This window comes from Notamacropus eugenii, chromosome 3 (assembly GCF_028372415.1).
Source record: "Notamacropus eugenii isolate mMacEug1 chromosome 3, mMacEug1.pri_v2, whole genome shotgun sequence".
NCBI lineage: Eukaryota > Metazoa > Chordata > Mammalia > Diprotodontia > Macropodidae > Notamacropus > Notamacropus eugenii.
Window position 1 is genome coordinate 108,986,944 of NC_092874.1, and position 24,521 is coordinate 109,011,464.

Sequence of the window (24,521 nt, forward strand, 5' to 3'; positions counted from 1 at the left end):
AGTGGAGTCTGGCCCACATTTTGCACCTGCTTGGTTATTATGATTGAGGAGTAGGAATTCCATTCCCACTCTCTCAGCTAACTAACTTTGAACTAGAAAGCATGAAATTTTTACATTTATGCTGGGGTCTCGGAAGCAGATAATTAGCTTAAATTGACTATTTTGATCACCTGCCAAGTAAATTTCAAACTCCTCTGCTTTGTCATAAATCCCATAGAAATATAGAGTCAAGAAAAGTACAAGACATGTTTGATGAACATGAGTGGTCCAGTTTGACTGGAGTTTCAAGTTTATGTAGGGCAATGGTGAGAAACAAGCCTAGAAAGATAGGTTGGCACCAGAGAGTGCAGGCCCTTAAGTCTGAGTTTTGATTATTTTTTGGTAGGTAATGGAGAGGGCAGCCTGGAGCCAGAAGGACCTGAGTTCAAATATGGCTCAGACACTTAATAGCTGTGTGACTCTGGGCAAGTCACTTAATCCTGTTTGCCTTAATTTCCTCATCTGTAAAATAAGCTGGGGAAGTAAATGGCAAACCACTCCAGTATCTTTGTCAAGAAAACCCTGAATGGGGTCATGAAGTGTCGAACATGACGGAACAACGACAATAACCAGTAAAAAAAAAAATTGAGCTTTCACTGCCAGATTTGTTAATTTATATGTTATATATATATGTACTGGTATTTTAACTCATACATAAATAAATACATGAAAATAGAAATTAAAGAAAGATTGAGATAAAGATGAAATATTTTTAAAATAAAGTATTTTACTTATTAACAGTAAAAAACAACTCTTGTTCTCAATGAAAATATTATTAGTGTTTTTAGATGGAAGCAGTGTGGTTAAATGTGAATAAAAATGTTACTTAAACTGTGATGCAGTCAGTTCATAAACAAGCATTAAGTGCTTACCAGATACTGGATATCACGCTAATTGCTGTGGTAAAGCAATTCAAAGATCTGGTTTTAAGTTCACTATATTTTAATAGGTAGTTTAATGGTTGTATCTATGAAAATTCATAGATCCAGAAGAAGTGACTGCACAGGTTAAATAAGGATCCTTATTTTTTTCAGTCCAATTTACTAATTATGCAAAGGTTTTTTGCTGAAATTTGCCTAATAAATTTCTGGTTTTTGCAAAGGAAGGTAGCCTAGCAGTACTACATCTCAAACTATATTATAATGCAGTAATCATCAAAACTATGTGGTACTAGCCAAGAAAAATAGATGAGTAGACTAAATTAGGCACATGAGACACATTAGTAAGTGACCATAGTAACCTAGTGTTTGGTAAACTGAAAGACCCCAGCCTTTAGGATAAGAACTCACTGTTTGACAAAAACTGCTGGGAAAACTGGAAAACAATATGACATAAACTAGGCATAGAGCAACATCTTACACCCTGTACCAAGATACGATCAAAATGGGTATATGATTTAGACATAAAGGATAATAAATACCATAAGCAAATTAGGAGTCCAAGGAATAGTTTTTCTGTCAGGTCTATGGAGAAGGGAAGAATTTATGACCAAAGAAGAGATAGCATTGTGAAATGCAAAATGGTTAATTTTGATCGTTAAAAGTTTTCGCACAAACAAAACCAACGCGACCAAGATTAGAAGGAAAGCAGAAAGTTGGGAAACGGTTTTTACAGCAAGTTTCCCTGATAAAAGCATGATTTTTCAAAAATATAGTAAGTCAAATTTATAAGAATACAAACCACTTCCCAATTGATAAATGGTCAGAGGATATGAACTGGCAGTTTTCATATGAAGAAATTAAAGGTATCTATGATCATATGAAGAAATGCCCTATATCGCTTTTAATTAGAGAAATGCAAATTAAAACAACGAGGTATCATCTTACCCTTGTCAGATTAGCTAATATGACAGAAAAGGAAAATGATAAATGTTAGGATGTGGGAAAATTGGGACACTTGCACTTTTGGTGGAATTGTGAACTGATTCAACCATTCTGTAGAGCAATCAGGAACTATGCCCAAAGGGCAACCAAACTATGCATACCCTTTGAACCAGCAATACCACTACTAGGTCTTTATCCCAAAGAGATCATAAAAAAGTGAAAAGGACCTACGTACACAAAAATATTTGTAGCGGTTCTTTTTGTGGTGGCAAAGAATTGGAAATTGTGGAATTGTCCATTAATTGGGGAATGGCTGACCAAGTTTGGTGAATGTAATGGAATACTGTTGTGCAATAAAACGTGATAAACAGATTTCAGAAAAACCTAGGAAGACTTAGATGAAGGGATCCAAGGTGACATGAACAGAACCAGGAGAACATTGTACACAGCATCAGCAACATTGTGGGATGATCAGCTATGAATAACTTAGCTCTTCTTAGCAATATAAATGATCCAAGACAATTCCAAAGGACTCATGGTGGAAAATGCTATCCACATCCAGAGGAAGAACTGATAGACTCTGAATGCAAATTGAAGCATACCATTTTCACTTTATTTTTTCATGTTTTTTTTCTTTTGATCTGTTTCTTCTTCCACAACATGACTGATATGGAAATATGTTTTACGTGATCGCACATATATAATGTGTATCAAATTGCTTAGCATTGGAGGAAGAAGGGAGGAAGAAAAATATGGAACTCACAATTTTATAAAAATTAATATTAAAAATTGTCTTTACATATTGGAAAAAATAAAATGCTATAAAAAATTTCCATTTTCCCTGAAGTCACTTAATTTTTCTTGCAAACTCATCATAAGTTGCTACACTTGGATATTTTTAACAAAAGAATGAAAATGGTTCCCACTGAAACTCTTCATTTGGAAGATTCTCAAACATTAAAAAATTCTACTTCTGAGTTTCTGAAGTATGCTGATGTGAGAATTTGTATGGATGAGCCATGCATCATTTTTTGGCAACAAAAACAGGTTTTTAAATGTCTTGCTCATGGTGATACCTTCATGCTATCAGTGTCTATCTCAAGACAGCATATAGACAAAATGAGGTTTATCGTTATAATCTTGATAGTTTGGAATTTTTTTGGCTAGATTAGTGTGAGATCTGATTAGATTGTCTTTACTTTGTACTGTGACACACAAAGGGCTGGTACTACAAATACAAGTGTCAGCTCTGCCATTTTCGTGTTTGCTTATTACATTAATTATGTACCTATTACGTTGAAATGGCGAAACGCCTCCAGTACCTTTGCCACAAAAACCCCAAATGAGTCACAGAGTCAGACGCTACTGAACAACATTTATATAGCACTTTACTATGTGGCAGGCACATAGTAAATAAAGCTAAATGCTTTACAATGACTATCCCCCAAGTTACAGATGAGGAAAATGATGGAAATGAAGAGAGATTTGCCCAGGGGCACACAGCTGTGAGGCTGGATTCAAACTCAGGTCTTCCTGACTCTAGACCCAGAGATCGATCCATGTGCTACTGCAGGGCAGTGGTAGGGAAGCAGTGTTTTTTTAACATAAATCACCATTTTTCCACCCAAACATAATTCATTTAAAGAGTGTGACCTGTATTCCAAATAATATAATATTTTCAATTTCAGGTGTAGTGTTCTTATTTTGAAATGGATGTTGATAATTATTGTAATCAAAAAATCATATTTTTTTCTACTTCTGTGTGATTTTTTAAAAAACTTTCAGGGTCATTTTTTTCCCCCAGGGCTGCTTGGTACAGGGAGGAGAGCCTCCCTGGATCTGGAATCAGAGTAACTGGGTTCAGAGCTCAGGTCGGACTCATGCTACCCACGATGCTGAACAAATCTTTTAACCTCCCTGAGACCAAGTTTGCCCATCAGGAAATGGTTGGCTTAGAAGATCTCTAAGGTACCTTTCAGGCAGAAATCTATGATCTTGTGATTTTCATATTTATAATGAAAGTAAAAGGAATACAGAACCTGATGCATAGAAATTTATTTCATGCACATAACTTTTTCCAGACTGTTCTCTATGTAAAATATCTGAGTATTTTGAATAAAAAGTTAATTATACTGCTGGAAGACCTAGAGAATAAGACAGTAGTTGTTTGGAGACTTCAAAGTGCCTCTTTCAGATTTAGAAAATTCTAACAGAAAATTGCAGGATCATCCATAATACCTATTGAGTTGAAAGAGGCCTCAGTGGTTTTCTAGTCCAACCACCTCATTCTACAGATGAAGAAACTGAAACCCAGAGAAACTGACTTGCCAAAGATTACAAAAGTGGTAAACAGCCAACCTGGGACCTGAACCCAAGTCCCCTGACTCCAGATAAAACTCTTCTAGTGTGCCATGTTGCCTCTAGATAGGCTTAACCTCGTCCCTCCATGATGGCAATATTGACTGAGCCTATTCCTGAGAAGAAAACTGAGAAGGCACCTCTACAACTTTGCAGAGGTAAGTGACAACGAACTTAGAATACTGCATGTGTTAGATATCTTGATTAGGTATTTTTTCTTTTTTTTAATTCTTACAAGGGATGACTCACTAGAAGGAGGGATACAGTGTGAAAGCTAGGTAATTAAATATTTCAATAAAATTTTAAATAAATATTTAACAATTAAATCTAAAATATTAACAATGTAATAAGTATTATAATACATAATAATGTAATATGCAAACAAGAAAATGGCAGAGCTGACACTTGTATTTGTAGTACCAGCTTTTTATGTGTCGCATTACAAAATAAAGACAATCTAATCAGATCTCACACTAATCCAGCCTAAAAATTCCAGAGTATCAAGATTACAACAATATACCTCATTTTGTCTATGTACTATGTCTTGAGATAGTCACTGATAGTATGAAGATGTCACAATGAGCAATTCGTTTAAAAACCTGTTTTTGTTGCCAAAGAATGATGCACGGGTCATCCATACAAACACTCACATCAGCATACTTCAGAAACTCAGAAGTGGAATTTTTTAATGTTTGAGAACCTCCCAAACCATTTTCATTCTTTTGTTAAAAATATTCAAATGTGGCACCTTATGCTGAGTTCGTAAGAAAAATTAAGTTACTTGCAGGGAAAATGGAAATTTTTTATAATATTTTATTTTTTCTAATATGTAAAGACAATTTTTAGCATTACTTTTTATAAAATTGTGACTTCCATATTTTTCTTCCTTCCCTCCTCTCTTCCTCAAATGGTAAGCAATTTGATATCCATTATATATGTGCGATCACATAAAACATATTTCCATATTAGTCATGTTGTGGAAGAAGAAACAGACCAAAAGAAAAGAATCATGAAAAAATAAAATGAAAATAGTGTGCTTCAATCTGCATTCAGAATCTATCATCAGTTCTTCCTCTGGACGTGGATAGCATTTTCCACCATGCTCATCTTACAGATGACGAAACTGAAACGAACAGAGTTAAGTGATTTGCCCAAGGTCACACAGCTAGTAAGTATCTGTGGCCAGATTTGAACTCCAGGGCTGTTGATCTATCTATCCACTGCATCACCTATCTGCCTATGTAAATTTTGCCTGTTACTATTAGACTCCAGAATTTGCATGGTTGTTCACAATTGAGGAAGAGGCTAATATACGAGTCACCCTCCCTTGTTCCCTCTACCTTTCCTCTAATCCACCCCCCACTCCCACTTTTTTCTTCACTCCATTTGTGGGGCAGCCCTTTGCCGGAAGGGCCCAGAAATTTAGAAATCCTTGCTGGTGGACTTTGAGCCATTTCTACAGGATATGGATGTAAAGTGCAAAGTCTTTGGGTGGGGAGGGAATATCGGGTACAAGAGAAGGAGGAAAGGGTGATGGGCTTCAGAGTGAACGCTCAATCTCTAAATGCTCTGAGGAGAGTGTGCATGGACATATTAACATAAGCTCTGTTAGCTTTTGGATCAGCTGAAGAGTAAGGTCTTGTTTCTGCTTCTAGGGAGACGAATGGGGCATCAACTCTGAAGAGCTAAGAAAACCTCCTAGGCTCCAGTCAGGTTTGCCTTTCCTTTGGGTAAGGCCTGGAAACCAGGGCCTGTCATCTGAACCAATATGCTGTCCAAAGCTATGTTCTCTTAGGGCTAGTGTCCTGAAACAGCTCATTGCGCCCCTGATTGTTACTGACTTTAATTTGTAGCTTTTTTTTCCTAAGGTAAATGTGCCCTTTAAATGCGCAAGGTTTCAGTCCTCTGTCAGGAGCGTTTTTTGTGAATTATATAGAAGCCCTCCTTTAGGACAACAGATCAGCAACTCAAATGCAATCAGCCAATTCAGAATCAAGTACAAGCTGCTATGACAAGCCTTTATTAAGTGCCTAGAGTGTGTGGCAGTACGGTACCAGCATGCAAGGTATCCACAAAATAGATTTCTACACCGTATTTTCTTTTTGTAAGTTGGAATATCCATACAGTGGGCTTCTTCCACTCAAGAGTGTTCTCGTAATGTTGAGTTGCAGGGATGAGAATGATTGCAGCTGAGAAAAGCTCCCCTTCAGAAATATAGTGGAGAGGGGCATGATTTTGTCTTAGCGGGATGCAATTTTTATATGGACTCCGTTTCGGGGTCCTAGGGCAGATCTGGACTTTAGCTGCAAGGGTACCTGAAATAAAGAGCAGATGGATGAGAATATGTAGTCATAAGAAAAGCTTAAGCTGATCTGGAAGGGAACTCAATAGTCCAAAAGGCAAAAATGAGGAAGGACTGCATTTCAGGCCTGGAAACAGGAGAATGAAGTGTTGTGTGTAAGAAAGGGAAAGAAGGCAACTTTAGCTGCACTCCATGAAGGGGAGTAATATGTAATCACGCTGGAAAGGTAGCTCAGAGCTAGGTTGTGAAAGATTCTTAAATGCCTATTTATATTTGATCCTAGAGGTAATAGGGAGCCAGTGGAGTTTATTAAGAAGGTGAACGTAAGAGTGACTGTCTCCTCCTCTTCCAACACAGCTTCTTCTCCCTATACAATTTGCTTGTTTCTAGCTTTTCTAATCTGGGGGCATGAAAGGTCCCATATCTGTATAGTGGGCTCTTCTCAGATTGCCCCTCAGGTGCCCCAATGGCCATCACCTGGTGACTGACTAACAAGACGTTTCCAGATGGAGACGAAGTGGGGGCCACTTCCAGAGAAGCTGAATGTCCCCATGTATTTGCATATTAGCTATTTTAGGGCAAAGTGAACTTTCTCCTTTGTTAAATGTTCAGGGACTTGCTTCATTTCATCCCAACTTTGAACCTGAACTAAGATGGTGCTGGCTTTAGAGCCACTCCTTCAACAAGGGGAGTGACTGTGGTCAGATCCCTGCTTTAGGAAAATCCCCTTACCAACTGGGAGGAGCATGGACTGGAGAGGGGAAAGACTGTAAAGTACTTTCCTTTTTATAGATGGGTAAACTGAGATCAAATCAGTCAATACTTAAATTAATTCAGGCTATTCACTGGAAGCTTAAGTACTTTAGCCATATAATGAGAAGAGAGGACTCATTGGAAAAGCCCCTGATGTGGAAAGGATGGAAGGCAAAAGGAAAAGAGGACAGCAGAGGAGGAGAAGGAGAGATAGTATCAGGGAAGCAACGAACTTGAGCTTAGATGGACTTTGAGAGAGCAAAGAATAGAAACGTCTGGCCTGCTGCGGGCCTTGGGGTCACGAAGAGTCAGACACCACCGAACGATGACAAACGGAGGCCCAGAGAAGTAAAATAAAGTAGAGTAAACTTGTATAGCAGACCAGTGGCAGAGCCAGGACTAGAGGATCAGTCTGTTGGCCCCCAGTTCAAGGCTTTTCATTTTTTTCCCCATAAAATTGTTGCATTTTTGGACTTGCTAGGGGCCCTTTGAATTACAGGCAGAAATCAACCCCCAGTCATAGCGCCTTTTTGTGGCTCTTCAGCGCCCCCGTGAGGTATCAGTAGTTCATGGAACATTATTTCCATTCCATAGGTGAGGAAAGTGAGAGAGCAAGGTGACTCGCATGTGGTCGCATGCTTGTACATTGGAGTCAGGCTTCCAAATCAGGTCCTCCGACTCCAACTTCCTTCCAGCGTCACCCAGTACCTACAAAGGGTTAGGCTTGGCATTCTAAGTCTAGGAAGCTGCTGTTGCAGACACCCCATGTCTAGGTTCCCCCTGTGAGAGAACCAGGTGAACAACTGCCCCTTACTCAATTTGGGTTTCTGGAATTCCTCTCTCACCTTTGCTCTTGGAAAAGAGCTGGGATGCAGGGCAGCTAGGTGACCTAGAAGATAGAGCACTGGACCTGGAGTTCAAATCTGGTCTCAAACTCTTGCTGGCTGTGTGACACTGGGTAAATCACAACCCCAATTGCCTCCAAAAAAAAAAGAGAGAGAGAGAGAGAGAGAAAGAGATGCGATAGAGTGAGCAGATTAAAGAGGATCAAATGGATGAGTAGGGAGGAGCCCCTCTGCAGAAAGAAGGGCTTACCTCGGTCTCAGGGCAGGTTTCAAACTTGAACTTCTGAAGAATTCGAAGCAATGTCAGCTTGATTTCCAGGATCGCCAGCTTCTCTCCGATGCAGCTGCGAGGACCTGCCCCAAATGGGAGGTAGGTGAAGGGCAGATGTTGTTGTCTTGCCTCCTGGCTAAACCTGCAAGGTAAACCATGTACAATCAGTTCTGAAAAATAAGGCCACTTCAATGTCTTTTAGAGGTATTTCTAACCTACTTCACTTTAATATTAGAACAACTCCTATTTATATCAAAACCTTAAGGCTTACAATGCACTTTTCATACAATAATGCTGTGAGATCGGTACTGTAAATGCTTGTAGTACCCATTTCAAATTAGTCACCGATGGGGAAATGACTCATTTAGTGTCACATAGTTAAGGCTTGAACCCAAGTCTTTTGGAGTTGTGGTTGATTATTCCAATGCAGATTCTTAAATTTTTTGGAGTTGTTTTTCTTCAGAGAAAGACAACTTTGGTGTAATGTATAGAAAGCTGGCTTTGAAACTGGGAAAACCTGGAGTCTAGCGTTGCTTCTGACGTATGGACTCTAGGGCCCTGGGAAAGTCACAGCCTCTCAGTGCTCCAAGGCTCTGTCGTGGAACTGAAATAGAAACAGGGGCCACTAAACCATACATTAGGGTCCCTGTGCGTCACATGTTGATTTAATTTCATAATGTAATGTAATATTATCTATGTTTTGTTATATTTTTGTTTTATTAGGTATTACCCGATTACATTTTAATCAGGGTTGGGGGTACTTTGGGGCTGCATTTCTCTTTAGAATATAAGTTGCAGAGAAGGTGCTGACCTACATTAATTGAGGGACTTTCCTCACCTGGGAGTTCCCTGTACCAATGAAATCACAAGCCTAGTTCATATTCCTTTTTCTTCACAGTATTGTAATCATTGTATGAATTTCTCTCCTGATTTTGCTCACTTTACTCTGTATCATCAATTCATTTGGATGTTACCAGGTTTTTCTGAATCTGTCCCTCTTGCAATTTCTTTTGATATAATAATATTCCATTACATTCATATAACATCATTTGCTTATCAATTTTTCCAGTTGATGGGCATCCACTTTGTTTCCAGTTCTTTGTTACAATGAAAACTCTACTGTTAACATTTTTGTACATTTGAATCCTTTCCCTCTTTCTTTGATCGCTTTGGGGTATATGGCAAATCTTGGCACTGTTGGATAAAAAGTTATGCACAGGTTAGTGGGAGTGTTGGAGGTATGGTCTGAGTTGCTTTGCTGATTGACTAAACCAATTCACAGCTACCCCAACAATGCATTAGTGTGCCAGTCCTCTTTGATGCCCTCTAGTAATTGTCCTTTTCTGGTTTTTATCATTTCTATCAATCTCAAAAGGGGGAGATGGAATTTCAGAATTGTTTTCATGTGAATTCATCTTGTTTTTAGTGTTTTGGAGCACTTTTCCCTATGGTTGTTGATAACTTGCTTTTGGAGAAAAAAAAGAACTTTTCTTCATGAGTTGCCTGTTCATGTCCTTTGACCCTTTATCTATTGGGGAATATCTCTGAGGCACAGAAAGGTTAATTCACATGACCAAGGTCATTCAGTAAGTAGTGGTGATATAGGGAATTCAAGTCTCCTGCCTCCTAATGTTTTTCCTCCCCATTCCATCATGTTGCCCGGAAACACTTTGATTTATGAAGCAAGCCCAACCCATAGATTATGCAAAGGTAAATTTCTGCCCCACTCATATTGGAATTATGACTTCTGAATGAGATACTATAGTCAAGGTCCTGAGGGTTGATCACCTTTTTTTCCGTGAGTAAAGGAGAGCTTCACAAGATGTCTATCAAGTGTTGAGACCAAGTATTGGGATCTATCTGATTACTTTATAGGCACATTCAGATCCATAAATAGGGCATGGTGAATGGGGCTTTACCCAGGATGCTGAAATTTAGAGGGCACTAAGAGTGCTTACATTCCTTTAATAAAACCAGCTACCCATTCCCTGCTTCCATTAATAATGGCTTCCCACTCTTCTGAAACCTATGCCTTCCCTTATAATAGGGCAGTGTCCAGGGTTCCTCCCCCACTGTGTCTTGTGTCCTTGGTTTTCTCCCCTTGAACTGATTTTGTTTAAAAAATTGATTTAAGGTCATGTCTCTATTCTGCTTTCCTTGCGTGCATTTTACTTTCAAATGAGGTTGTTGTGTTATTAGTTTTACTTAACTGTTTGATTTTGTTACAAGAGACCTCTCATGAAGTAGGAGTCATCTATGAGTGGTTGTAATGTAAAAACAAAAAGACATCAGTAACACTTTAAGAGAAAGTGTTATTGATGTCTTTGGTGTGATACACTGCGCTTGCCACCCACTCTCACACAAAAAAAGAAGAAACATTCTGCATAAGTGACTAATAAAGCAACCATACCCAACTTTGGAGGGCACGTTCCTTATCTAGTCCTCCACCTCTTAACTGAAGAGGGAAATGTATCTCATCATCTGTTCTGACTGAGCGCATTTTACACAGCCTATATCGGTCACCAAATTTCCTGGCTATGGCTATGGCCACATCTCCTCAGAAGGCTGTGAAAGAAAATGCTTCCACTGGTTGAGTGAGTATCTAACTGAACGCATGATCCAACTCCAGTTATAGTGGAGCTTTTAGAAAGGGAAAAAGAGGGAGAAGGACATTTCCTACCTCTCTGGGATAAATGTCTCTGGGTTTGGCCAGTATTCCGGATTGTGATGCAGATAGCCAACAGCTGTTTCCACAATAGCCCCAGCTGGGATACGGAGGCCCCTCACTTCACAGTCTTTTGCTGTTTCCCGAGTGAACCTGGCATAGGCAAATGATCACAGAGAATCAGATGGTAACATTGGACTTTTAGAAGCCATCTATGAACTGTATAACCAGTAAAAGTTGTGCTTCCACTGAGGCAAATAAGAGGCGCGAGGACAATATATTCATGTGTGCCAGAGTGAAAAGATGACCATGGAAGGATTCTCTTTGATATGCAGGAAAATGTAGAGATCTGATTGTATCAGAGCCTGACCAAATATAGTTTTTAAAAAATTATTTTATTTGTCTTCAATTTTCTACAATCACTTCCATAAATCTTAGATTTTTTTCTCCTGCTTCCCCCTCCCTCCCCATTTCCTTCCTGAGATGGTATGCATCTTATGTAGAACCTTATATAGGTTCTACACATACATTCCTATTAAATACATTTTCTCCTTAGTCATGTTGCATAGAAGAATTACAGTGAATGGGAGAAACCATGAAAACAAAACATAATTCAAAAGAAAATGATCTCCTTCATTCTGTGATCTAATTCCATAGTTCTTTCTCTGGATGTGGAAGGCATTTTGCTTCAAGAATTTTTTAGGTCCTTGCATTGCTACGAAGGACTAAGTCTACCAGAAAAATTCCTCACACACTGTGGTTGTTGCTGTGTACAAAGTTCTCCTGGTTCTGCTCCTTTCACTCAGGATCAGTTCATGGAAGTCCTTCCAGGGCTCTCTGAAGTCTTCCTGTTCATCATTTGTTATAACAATAATATTCCATTACAACTTGTTCAGCCATTCCCCAATTGATGGGCTTCCCCTTGATTTCCAGTTTTTGGTCACCACAAAGAATGCTGCTATAAATATTTTTGTACATGTGGGACCCTTTCCCATTTTTATGATCTCTTTAGAATATAGTCCCAGAAGCTATATTTCTGGGTCAAAGGGTATGCACATTTTTGTAGCCCTTTGGGCATAGTTCCAAATTGCTCTCCAAAATGGTTGGATCACCTCGTAGCTCCATCAACAATGAATTAGTGTTCCAACTCTCCCACATCTTCTCCAACATTTATCATCTTCCTGTTTTGTCATGGTAGGCAATCTGATAGATGTGATGTGTATTTTGATTTGCGTCTCTCTAATCAATAGTGATTTAGAGCATTTTTTCATATGACTATAGATAAATTTAATTTCTTCCTCTGAAAACTGCTTGTTCAAATCCTTTGACCATTTATCAGTTGGGGAATGGCTTGTATTCTTGTACATTTGACTCAATTCTCTATATATTTTAGAAATGAGGTCTTTAACACAGACACTAGTTGCAAAAATTCTTTCCCAGTTTTCTGCTTCTCTCCTAATCTTGGTTGCATTGGGTTTGTTTGGGCAAAACCTTTTCAATTTAAGGTAATCAAAATTATCCATTTTGCATTTCATAATGTTCTCTATCTCTTGTTTGGTCAAAAATTTCTCCATTCTCCATAAATCTGACAAATATACTATTCCTTGATCCCCTAATTTGTTTATAGTATCAGTCCTTATACTTCGATGATGTATCCATTTGGACTTTACCTGACCAAATATCTTTAGCAACTTATTCTTGTCTATCAAATAGACTCCTTTTCCTAGTTTTCAGGGCCCTTTAGAATCTGAATGAGATATTACAGTCAGGGTCCTGAGGGTCGATCACTTCTGTTTCCATGGGTAGAGCTTCACCAGATGTCTATCAAGTTTTGAAACCAAGTATTGGGATCTATCTGGTTACTTTATAGGCACATCCAGACCCATAATCAGGGCAGGGTGAATGGGGCCCTATCCCAGGATGCTGAAATTTAGAGGGTACTAATAGTACTTACATTCCTTTAATAGAACCAATTACCCATTTACATCTTTTACTGATAAAGGCTTTCCACTCTTCTGGAACCTGTGTCTCTCCTCATAATGGGGCAGTGTCCACAGTCCTCTCCTACTGTGTCTTGTGTCCTTAATTTTCTCCCCTTCAATTGAATTTGTAGGGTACATTCCCCATCTGTCCCCTGCCTCTCAACTGAAGAGGGAAGTATGTTGCTGTAACCTTTCAGCTGGATGTTGGACCCTGTGCTCTTTAGCTGTTTAAAATCTCAGATGCTGAGGTTTGCTTGACTCTTTTTAGATCTTGAATTAAGTATGATCCAGCACCTGCTAAAAACCCATTTTAAAAAATGGCCATTTGAGAGACAAAATCCAAAATGCACATCACATCCTCAATAGCTCTATCTTCTCTTGTATTAAGTCATCAGAGCAAAGCATATTATCTGTCTTTTCCTACCCCCTCAAAAATACCTTTACTGGGTTTTGGTTATTTACCCCCTGCATTTATTACATGTAATCCTCTATGAATAAGTTATGTATCAGTGCATTGTTGCTATCTCTCATAAAATCAGTTGAACACATTGCCTACTATATTACTCCCAGTCCATTAAATAAGGGGCTACATGATACATTCCTGTTTGAGTTTAGTTTAAAAGAGAGGAATAGTAAGCTTCTGGCCAGGCATGGAGTATACCTGGTGACAACTGTTAAGGATATATTTGCACAGAACTGGATGCCGTGTAATTCTAATAACCGGTCTTGGCCCCAGGAGGATATGTGAAGAAATATACTTACTGTTTGTCACTGGAGATGTGGGGAACGATGGTTTCAGAGATTTGTATGTGCTGCCAAATGTAGCCAATGTGTGAACTCATTACAAAAAAAAGCTGTATGGTAGTGAGTGTGATTTTATTTGATATATATATAAATATATACACACACATACATATATACACATATATTATTACATATTATTATAGTTAGCTTAGTGATAATAACTGTGATATGAAAACAAAAGGTATGAATAGTTCAACTTTGGGGAAAAAAAGAATGTATTTGCCTGAACTCAAGCAAATAGAATCAAAAGGACTTTTCCCTGAAAAAAATGGGTGGGGGGAAGAAAACCACCAAAATATATCCTTCAATAAATACCATAGACAGCAGGTGCCATGTAGAAAGAAGACTAACAGTGATGCCCAGAAGTTCACTGGAGAAAAAATGGAACAAAAGAAGACCTGTGATCTCTACGTACAAATATGTACAAAGAATGGGTGCCTAGGAGGATGAGCTGGAGACAATTCAAGAAGACAAGTTGGGTCTCAGATATCACAGACTGTGTTGGATAGAACCTGTGAGTGGAATATGACTATGGAAGGGTATATGATACCTTATTCAAAAGGGGAAAAATCATAGGTAATAGAGATATAAGTGTAGCTCTCTGTATTCAGATGATATGCTCATGGAAGGAAATTCAAGAACAAGGGAAAATGATGGAAAGCATTTGGGTAAAGATCAAAAGTGCCCACAACAGGGCGATGTTATAGTTGGAATATATACTAAGACTACTTGAACAGTCTATCTGGCCTAGTCTGTCTCAGTGATCAACCTTTCATATAGTCAGTACCAACACTGTTTTGATGATGACTACTTTGTAATGTAATTACTACTTTGGGGCAGGGAGGTGGCACGATGGATAGAGTTCTGAGCCAAAAGTTAGGAAGAGTTCAAATCTGACCTCAGATTCTTATTAGCCCTGTGACCCTGCGTAAGTCACTTCACCCTGTTTGGCTCATCTGCAAAATGAGCTGGAGAAGTAAATGGAAAACCACACCAGCATCTTTGCCAAGAAAACCCCAAATGAGGTCATGGAGAGTTGGATATGACTGAAACTACTCAACAAACAACACTTTGTAGTATAGTTTGATATATCACTAGGTCCCTTTCCTTCCCGCTCTTTTTCATTATTCTCATTGAGAAACTGTTGAAAGCTAGGACTCTTCACTTAGGGATCTTTTCTGACAGTGGTCAATAGAACTCTTGGTAGGTTGAAACTCTTTAAATGAACACGTACAATTTTGTGTGTGAGAAAAGTATTTATTGGGGATTTTTTAAAAATGAGGACATAAAGACTATCAGGAAATTACTAGCTCAGGACAAACATGCAAATCTATTTTTTAAAATATAAGTTAAAATATAAGTTTAAAATATAAGTTAAGAATAGAATCCTTAGCCATAAGCTTAAAAGCATACGACAGTTATTTCAGGATATTGGCAATAGACGTCTGTCTCTCCTGGACCTGAATGGACTTCTATTGAGGCTGTGGGGAAAGAAAGGGAAAAGGAGAGGGAAAAGGAAGGAGAGGCTACTGGATGTTTCTCATTTTGAAGAAGAGATACTATTCCTTTCTTCAGGAGAGAAATAAAGAGAGGGGAAAGAGAGAATAGGGGGGAGAGAGCAAGGTTCAGAGAAGAAAATGAAGTCCTGTGTCTTTAAATCTACTATTTCTGGCCAAGTCAGGTATCCAGCTAGGCTCCATACCTATCCAACTTTACTTTCTTGAGAACAGATGATAACAGATGCCAATCTCTTCCAGATCTGAATGTCAGTGGTGATCTCTATCCCCTTTTCCAAGAAAGAAGTCAGTTTTGAATCAAGGGAGTCCTGCATAAATAGAAAACCTCCCCTTCATTCTGATTAACCTAAAATGTTAGGCTCATTCTTCTGGTTGAAGCTGTAGGAAAAAAAAGAGCTATTATGATAATAAGTGGCATTTATAGAGCATTTTAAGGTTTGCAAACTACTTTCCACACATTATCTAATTTTGTCTCCCAACAGCCCTGTGAGGGAGGGAATAAGTATTATCCCAGTTTTACAGATGAGAAAATTGATACCCTATGGTGAGAGGCAGGATTTGAATTCGTGCTTTTGTAACTCCAGTTTCAGGATGCTATCTGCTTCAACCGGATCCTTTTCAATGCTATTCATTCTTTTGTGCTCCCCTACCCCATTCCAAACCACCAGAAGGTAACAGTGTCAGCTCAGCTGTTCGTTATCATACTGCCAAAGAGAGCTAAGTTGATAAGCTCTACTTAACATTTGTGTCACCTGCAAATTTGATGAGCATGTCATCTATTCCTTCATCTAAGTCACTGATAAAATATTGAACAGCACAGGACAAAGGACAGATCCTTGTGCCACTCCCTTTAACATCCTCCCTTTAAGAGGATATTAATGATTAACTATTCTTTGGGTCTAGCCTTTCAAACACTTTTAAATCCACTTAACTACCAGTATCTAGCTGCTTTCTCTTCATCTAGTCTACAACATCATACTTTGTTTAAAACAATCCAAGGAATTGTGTCTGCAGCATTCCCCTGAGTTAACCGTAAGCCCAGTAACTCTATGAAAATGGAAATGAGGTTTGGCTTAACCAGCTCTTGATAAAGTTACATTTGCTCCTAGTGATCACTGCTTCCCTTTCTAAATGCACACAAATAATCCTTTTAATAGTAACAAAATGTTCTAAATGTTTTCTGCAATAGCTTCCCTAAACGTAGTAAGTCTTGTAACCTTGTTTAGAAAAAAGAAATGGGCCTACGTTGACATGACCTGTGTTGATGAATCAAGCACATGGCCTTTCCTCTTCCTTTTCTCTTGCTCACCCCCGCCATGCTTAGTGTGGTTTCTGCTTGACTTTGTCCATGCTACATGTTTTAACCTACAAGCCACCTTTTGGCATTAGTGGGTTATATAAAATACTAAATAAAATAGTTAAATAAATAAATAAAAAAATAGTTAAATAAAAATACTAAATGAGATCAATTTGATCTGTGTGCCTAAGGAAACCAATGGTTAATTGAAATGACCCCCATTTATTGCCAGGATCAAGGGCACATGGGTAAAACCTATGTTACCTGTTCTGTATTCTCATAGGAAGGAGGTGGTACTGAATAATATTAGCTATAGTAGCAATATCTGGCGGGTAGATAATGTTTTAAGGTTTGCAAAGCTCTTTAAAGACATTGTTTTATTTGATATTTCCATGACAACCCTGTGATATAGATGCTGTTATTATTATTCCTGTTTGTGTGGTCCAGTGGACTCAGAAGACCTGAGTTCAACTCCTATTTCCAACATTAGGTGGGTGACCTCAGGCAAAATTACTTAACCACTCTGGGGTTCAGGTTCATATATCTGTGCATGTGGGCATGCACAGGTGTGTGTGTGTGTGTGTCTGTAAGAGAGAGAGATCTGAATTAGATGATCTTTGAGGTCTCTTTTAGTTCTATCTAATCTTATGATCCTAAGAGGAATTGGGGGCATCTAGGTGGTGCAATGAATAGAAAAGGTCAGACCTAGAATCTGGAAGACCTGAGTTCAAATCTGATCTCAGACACTTGCTAACTGTGTGACCCTGGGCAATTCACTTAAATCAGTTTGCCTCAGTTTCCTCATCTGTAAAATGAGCTGGAGAAGGAAATGGCCAGTATCTTTGCCAAGAAAACCCCCAAATGGGTTTACAAAGAGTCAGACATGACTGAAAAATGCTTAAACAAGAGGAAATTGAGACCCGGGTTCATTAGACTTGTCCAGAGCCACGCAGCTAATGAGTGTTTGAGGCAGGACTCAAACTCAGATGTTCCTGATTCTAAGTCAAGTGCTCTCTCCACTATCACACATTATCTCTTGACTGTGTTCAAAGAGAAATCACATAATCTGAATTGAAGGAGATATGTGAACATTTGGTTCAATTATCTCTGTGAATATGATTATGAATTCCCACTGTGACAGGTTTGACCAGTAATGGGGAGTTTGCTACCTTCTAAAAGGGCTTGTCCTGTTTTGGGACGACTGTAATTATTAAAATTAAGGTTTTTCCTTATATCCACCTGAAATCTGCCTTCCTTGTTGCTCCCACCTGACAGGAAGGAAGAAAGCATTTTATTATTAAGCACTTTCCATGGGCACCAGAGGCACATACAAGGCAGCCCCGCCTTCCAGTTTATATCCTAAAACAGGGAAGAAATACCCAAAAGGGATTGGAAAAGAAGGAAGAGAAGGGAAGGGAAATGAAATCCAGAGAAAGTAAAAACAAATCAGGACAAGGCAGGCCAGCCTGGGGCCCTTGGAGGAGCTCACTAATGGAAGGGGTGAGGGTGGGGGGATATTCTATGATGAACAGACTGCAAGAGTGAGCTGCCCTTCTGGGGTCCAGCAGAACCAGTCTAATCTTTCTTCTGCATGATGAAACATGATTTGAGCTGTAGAATAAAAAAACAGATGCTCCAATGAAGGATTTTACAGTACCTGCTGCTAGATGATGAACATTCAGAGAGAACAGCAACATTTTACTTGCTATTAACCATTTGAAAAGCTGTTCAGAAAAGTATCTTCAAGTTTGTATAATTCCCTCTTTTAAAAAAAAAGACCAACAGTACATCTTAATGATGTTCATGTCTGGAAAATTAATTCCTTAAAGTGCTGAGCTGAACATATGGCATGTGATTAAATCGGTTTGTCTTACTCCTGTTTACATATCCCTGAATCTGATCGCTTCTTTGTTCACTCCAAAGAGCCACTTATTGGGGGAAATCTGAAAGAAACAGTAGAACAGCAGTTCGTGCCTTCTAGGCACCTACTTTTAATTGGCTAAGATTAAGCTAAGACCCATCAAATCTTTGGAGACCATTGTACCCTGGAGAAAGGAAGCTCCCTGAAGGCAGGGATTCTCATTTGTGCTTTTGTATCACCCAGCACCTACCATCTCATCTTGCTCTAGAAGGGGCTTACTGTGTTTGTTGGAGCGAATCTGTTGAATTGAATTACAAAGTAACATATGAGAAAGTTCTGGAATAGATTATGAAATGATATTTCAGCTAATAAGTCCTGAGGCACAATAGAGAATCAATTTATATAGCCACTTGTGGTAAAGATATTTTTTGTGTCCATGATGTCATTTCATCATAATAGCCCTCAGAGATGTAGTGCAAGTATTATTAGCTCAGTTTTATAGATACAGAAACTGAGAGTCAGACAGGTTAAGGAACTGAGCCAAGGTCACAGAGCTAATAAATGTCATCCCCAGGAGTTTTAAGATTCAGATGTCCTTGTCTTCCTTATACTTTCCCTGTTCGTCCTCACGCTAACCTGCCTCAGTAAAGGGAGGGTGTGATTTATGTGGGACCTGGCAAACTTCTTAGAGGGATAAGTTTTGAACTGAAGGAAGAGATAGACAGGGTTTTCTGGAGAGAAGAGAAGAGAGTACCCCTCCCCTCCCTCCTCACTCTCCTTCCCCACTAGAAATGTAATACTGTGATAAGGAACCAGAGGAAGACCAATAGGGAAATGAGAAGAGGACCTTTCAAAGAAGATAAAAGTGGTGAAAAGCCTGGACAAGGAGAAGGTGCATTCTGGGAGAGGGGGCCATTTTACCTCTTGATTTTCCATGGGGTCAGGGTGAGGGAGTTGATCCTGGGAAAGAGGTACCATGTATGGGACCTGGGTGGAAGGGCCCTAGATAAGGTTGTTATGCTGCAGATTGAGGGATGGTAGAAAGTAGAAAGTTCTTCCTGGGAGAAGAATCAGAATGTTGGCACCCAAGAAAAAACAAAGCCCTGAGTCCTGGGCTATCAAATGTGGTGTTAAATATTAATATCTCTGTTTTATTGATGAGGAAAGAGACTCAGAGGTGAAGTGCAGTATAGTGGGTAGAGTGTTGGACTTCAAAGTTTAAGAAGACCCAAGTTTGAATCTCTCATCAGATACTTTACTAGCGGTATAACTGCAATCTCCCTGGGTCTCAGCTTCCTCATAGGTAAATGAGAGTGGTTGGACTCAAATACCTACCTCTAAGATTCCTCCCAGCCCCAGATTGAGAATTCTATGATTATACACATAGCTATTACATATTAGGCTTGCAATTGGAATTTAGGTCTCCTGATTTAAAAATCTAGTACTTTCTATTATACTTATTCTGTACTGTTCCCTCCTCCTGCCCATTACATGTTGACTCAGAGAAATCCATCTGCTAGCAAACATTTATTCAGGGCTTACTATATACAAAGTGTTGTAGGTGACAGTTTGTGGGAGCTTACACCACCAAATATAAGATGCTGTTTCTACACTTCAGGGGGAGAGAGGATGGTTGGGGAAATAAGATATACACATGAAAAGAGAATCTCAATAAATGTCAACTTGAGTGGTACCTGTGCAGCTAGGTGGCTCAAAGTGCTGGGCCTGGAATCAGAAAGACCTGAGTTCAAATTTTACCTCAGACAGTGTGACCCTGGGTAAGTCACTTAACCTCTTTGCCTTAATCCACTGGAAAAGGAAATGACAAATAACTCCAGTATCTTTGCCAAGAAAATACCAAATGGAGTCACAAAGAGTCGGATGTGACCGAAATGATGAAACAACAGCAAAAATGGATGGTAAGGGCTATACAAACCCAGGGAAGGGAAAGGATAATCATATCCACGGAATCACAGATTAAGGGACCTCATGGACCATCTAGTCCATCTAGTCCAACTCCTACCTGAAAAAGAGTCCCATATACAACGTATCCCCCAAAGTGGTTATGAAGTCTTTGATTGAAGACTTTCATTATGGAGGAAACCATGACTTCCCAGGCAGGCTGTTCTATTCTTGGATAATGTAATTGTTAGAAAGTTTTTGCCTTATGCCAAGCTCAAATTTATCTCTTCTCATGTCCACCCACTGCTCCTAGGACAGAAGTCCTCTGGGGCCATGAGAAACCAATCTAATCACTCTTCCCAATGAAAGCTCTTTGGACACTTGAAGATGGCTTTTATGACTCCCCTGAATAGGCTCTTTTCTGTTCTAAACTTCAGTGGCAGTTCCTTCCACCAATCCTCATATGCTGTGATCCTGAAACCCTGTCCCAGTCTGATTGCCCTCCTATCAGCTTCTTCCTAAAGTGGAAACTAATACTGAAGATGCCGTCTGACCAGTTCTGCTTTGTACATTAAGTCCAGTAAGACTATCACTGCCATATTCTTGGGGGGAGGAAGAGCTCAAGATTGCTTTAGTTATTTTAATTGTCTTATCATATTGTTGACTTAAGGTTTGTAGTCTAATAAAGCCCCCAGATCTTTTCCTAGAAAACTTCTATCTGGCCATACCTTCCCCATCTTATACTTTTGGAATCAATTTTTTTGAGCCCAAGTACAAGATTTTACATTTAGCCTCATTGAATTTCTTCTTATTAGGTTTAACCTACCTAAAAGCTGGTGGGTACATCCTCAAGGTCTCTGCAATCACCATATCCAGGTAGGGTAATTCTTCCAGTGTGCAGAATTTGGGGACAGTCTACAAGAAAGGCACAAGAAAAAGAAAGCTGTGTTAAGATGATTCCCATAATTCTCAGCTTTTCCATATTTTTCAAGTTGGAATCCTACCATAGATGTTTAAATAAAAACTTCCGTACTTACAAGCAAGTATAACACAAATCTCGACAGGACAGTCTATGGACAGCTCTCCTATACTGGAATTACATTGTATTCAGTGTTGCTCAAAACTAGCAGGCGGACACCCAGGGCTTAAAAATTTCTGGATCAAAACCAAGCCAAATAAACACATAAAAAAATCTCTGGGTCATCATGATTCTAGAAGACTCATGATGAAACCTTCTCCCCACATCCTAGGAGAGAGGTGGCAGACCCATTGCAGATTCACATGGATTTTTTTTTCCAGTATGCTCAATGTGGGAATTTGTTTTGCTTATTTGTTACAAAGGAAAGAGAAAACATGGATTTTTGTTGATTAAAAACATTAAATAAAAAAATAAATCTTTGGATCATAATGGGGTCCCTGTGAAATCCAGGGAAACAGCCTGGTGTGATGGAAAAAGCAATGGAAGTGTTGTCAGCACCTCTAAGTATGAGTTCTGGCTTTACTGTTGTAAATAATTACCATGTGAGCCTAGACATGGTGGATGGTAGTACTGGACTTGGATTCAGGAAGAGCTGAGCTCATATATTGTCCCTGTTGCTTATTAACCATGTGACAAGTCACATCACCTCTAGTTATAGCCTAGAAGACCACATTTCTAGGCTATTGTATTATTCCTGCTCTAGGTGGGTAGTTTAGCCAAACTATTGTGTTTACTGCTTTCTGTATACAGGGTTCCATTTTCCATCTATACCTTTGTACAGGCTATCCCTCATACCTAGAATACATTCCCTCTTCACCTCTGCCTTTTAGAATCTCCAGTTTTCCTTAAGTCTTAACTTAATTGTCACTTCTTATATGAAATGTATTGTGATCCCTCAAGTTGCCAGAACCCTACCCTACCTCTACCCCAAATTACTTTGTATATATATATTTTGCATTCATTTATCTGTATATTGTTTCCTCTAAATAGCATGTAAGCTCAAAAATTACCTTGTATTAAGGAATGTTCTAGTAAATATTTAACAACAGTCTCTCCAAGAAAAAAAGAAAGAAAAGTACATACTCTCAAATTTAATCTGCATTATTCACATGTTCTGTTCTCCATTATTTCTTTCTGGACAATCAACAAAGAATAAAACAAGCCCTGATATGTAGCATTTGTCTATTTCTGAGGTATAAGTGCTCACACTGAAAATTTAACATTTGGCTCTCAAGTGATAGGAGCTGTTTCAATGGTATGCCATTGCTTTTTCATTTATTTTGTGTGTACTTCCATGTATAAATGTGGTCTCCCCCATAGAGAGGGCAGGAATTGTGTAGCTTTTGTCTTTTGTATATCTAGCTCCATACATGGCATGTAGTAGACATTTAATAAATACATTTTGAATGAATGGAAGAGCACGGACCAAATGACCTCTAAACGTTTCTTCCAACTTGAGGCTTCTGTGATCCAAATACATATGATCTAGTCTATAAATTTGCAAATGCCATAAATTTGCAAATGCAATCCAAAATGTATATGATCTAGTCTGTGCAGACAGGAGAGGGGCCAACACAGGAGAGAAACAGAAGGGAGGGCGGTTCACAAATCAACATAACTACTTTGTCTCTTCTAAGCTCTTTCCTTTTGGAAAACCTGGTGACAAAAACTTCATGGATCGATTCTGCCAGCAGAGGGCAGCAAGAGCTCATTGAAGAACAGGTACCAGTGAACCCGAGTAGCCTGTTCTCTCTAGTTCTACCATTTAGTAGCTGGGCATATCACTTACACTGTCCATAACTGAACATCATTTTCCTTATCTGAGTAATGAGGTAATAACCTCATTGAACACATATGTATAAATACATGGCATGTATACGTGTATATTCACACATATCTATTTATATCTATACCTCATTGGGATACTGACGATGAAATGATATGGAGATAGGGACTAGACCTGTGATTTCCTTGTTATACGGAATTCTTGAGTATGGAAAATGCCTCTACCAATGCAGGTTGGCACTTTCTCTACAATTTACAGTTTTAGACACTTGTCTGGTACTTGAGAGATTAGTGATCTGTCTGGGGGCACACAGTCAATACATATCAGAGGCTGGTTTTGAGACCATCTCTCTATTTACTTTGCCAATATCCATCTCTGAAATAGCATTTAGAAATCACTGTATCAGTGACAGGATTTTTTGCTTTGCATTCTTTGATCTATACCTTTGATTTCATTGGTAGAGGAACACTGGTCAAAGGAACTCCCTCTTTCCATAGAAATGAACAACTACTCTGTAACATCTTGTCTTAGAAAGTGTCTCATTGAGATGTGCCCAGAGTCACACATCTAGCATGTATCAAAGGTGAGATTTGAGCCTGTGTCTTTCCATCTTAGTGGCCAGCTCTATCCACACAGGTGAGGCTGTCCTTTTCAGATGTGAATTTTTGTATTATCCTTCTGGGTTCCCTTAGCACTTCTCTGCTGAAATACTGGCTCTGGTGCTTTAGACAACTGCAGTTTTGTTGGTGTTAGTACTCTTTCACCAGCATAAATTGAAAAACCCCTCTTTGTCCTAGGAGATAGTCTTTGATCTGGACTAAAAAAATATCATTGCCCTATAGCCACCCTGATCTTCTGGTGATAGATATCTAGTCTGCCCCTGGACCACACTTGAAGTCTTTCCAGCTTGATAGCACCTGTCAACATCTACACTTTGCTGGCACAATCTTCAAGAATCTTTTAGGGTCACCTCCATACCACGACATATGAGAGTAAGGCTAAAATGGAATTGGACTATATTTGCTGAACTGTATTTTCCTATGAATATTCTTGTACTGGACTGCTGGTACATTTACTCAGGACTACATTCTGGAGCCTTCTTAGAGGGAAGGAAGTAGACGAAGGAAGAAAATAACTCTGCTCAGCCTTGTGCCAGTGAGCTGATTGGCCTAAGGGGGGAAATACTGGAAGTGTTGTGGGCAGGACACAAGGCAAGAATAGAAGGTGGGTGTGGTCAGTGCATTCATGGCATGTGTTCCCTAGAACATGCCTAGTTATATATGCCCACAACTGTTTTATGCACACCCCCATCGCCACTGTGTCCTACTTAGGATTTT

At 39.1% G+C, this 24,521-nt stretch overlaps 1 protein-coding gene across 2 annotated transcripts in view; it reads right to left on the reverse strand.

Annotated features, from left to right (window-relative positions):
- Positions 1-6,212: 6,212 nt before the first annotated feature.
- Positions 6,213-24,521, reverse strand: part of TBXAS1 (thromboxane A synthase 1) — a 252,187-nt gene continuing 233,878 nt past the window's right edge. For both annotated transcript variants that reach the window (XM_072652586.1, XM_072652585.1), the window contains 4 exons: positions 21,246-21,334; positions 11,072-11,209; positions 8,371-8,533; positions 6,213-6,535 (listed from right to left, as the gene is read on the reverse strand). In XM_072652586.1, coding sequence (XP_072508687.1) covers positions 6,461-6,535; positions 8,371-8,533; positions 11,072-11,209; positions 21,246-21,334 — 465 coding nt within the window. In that variant the 3' untranslated portion in view covers positions 6,213-6,460. The remainder of the gene's footprint in view (positions 6,536-8,370; positions 8,534-11,071; positions 11,210-21,245; positions 21,335-24,521) is intronic.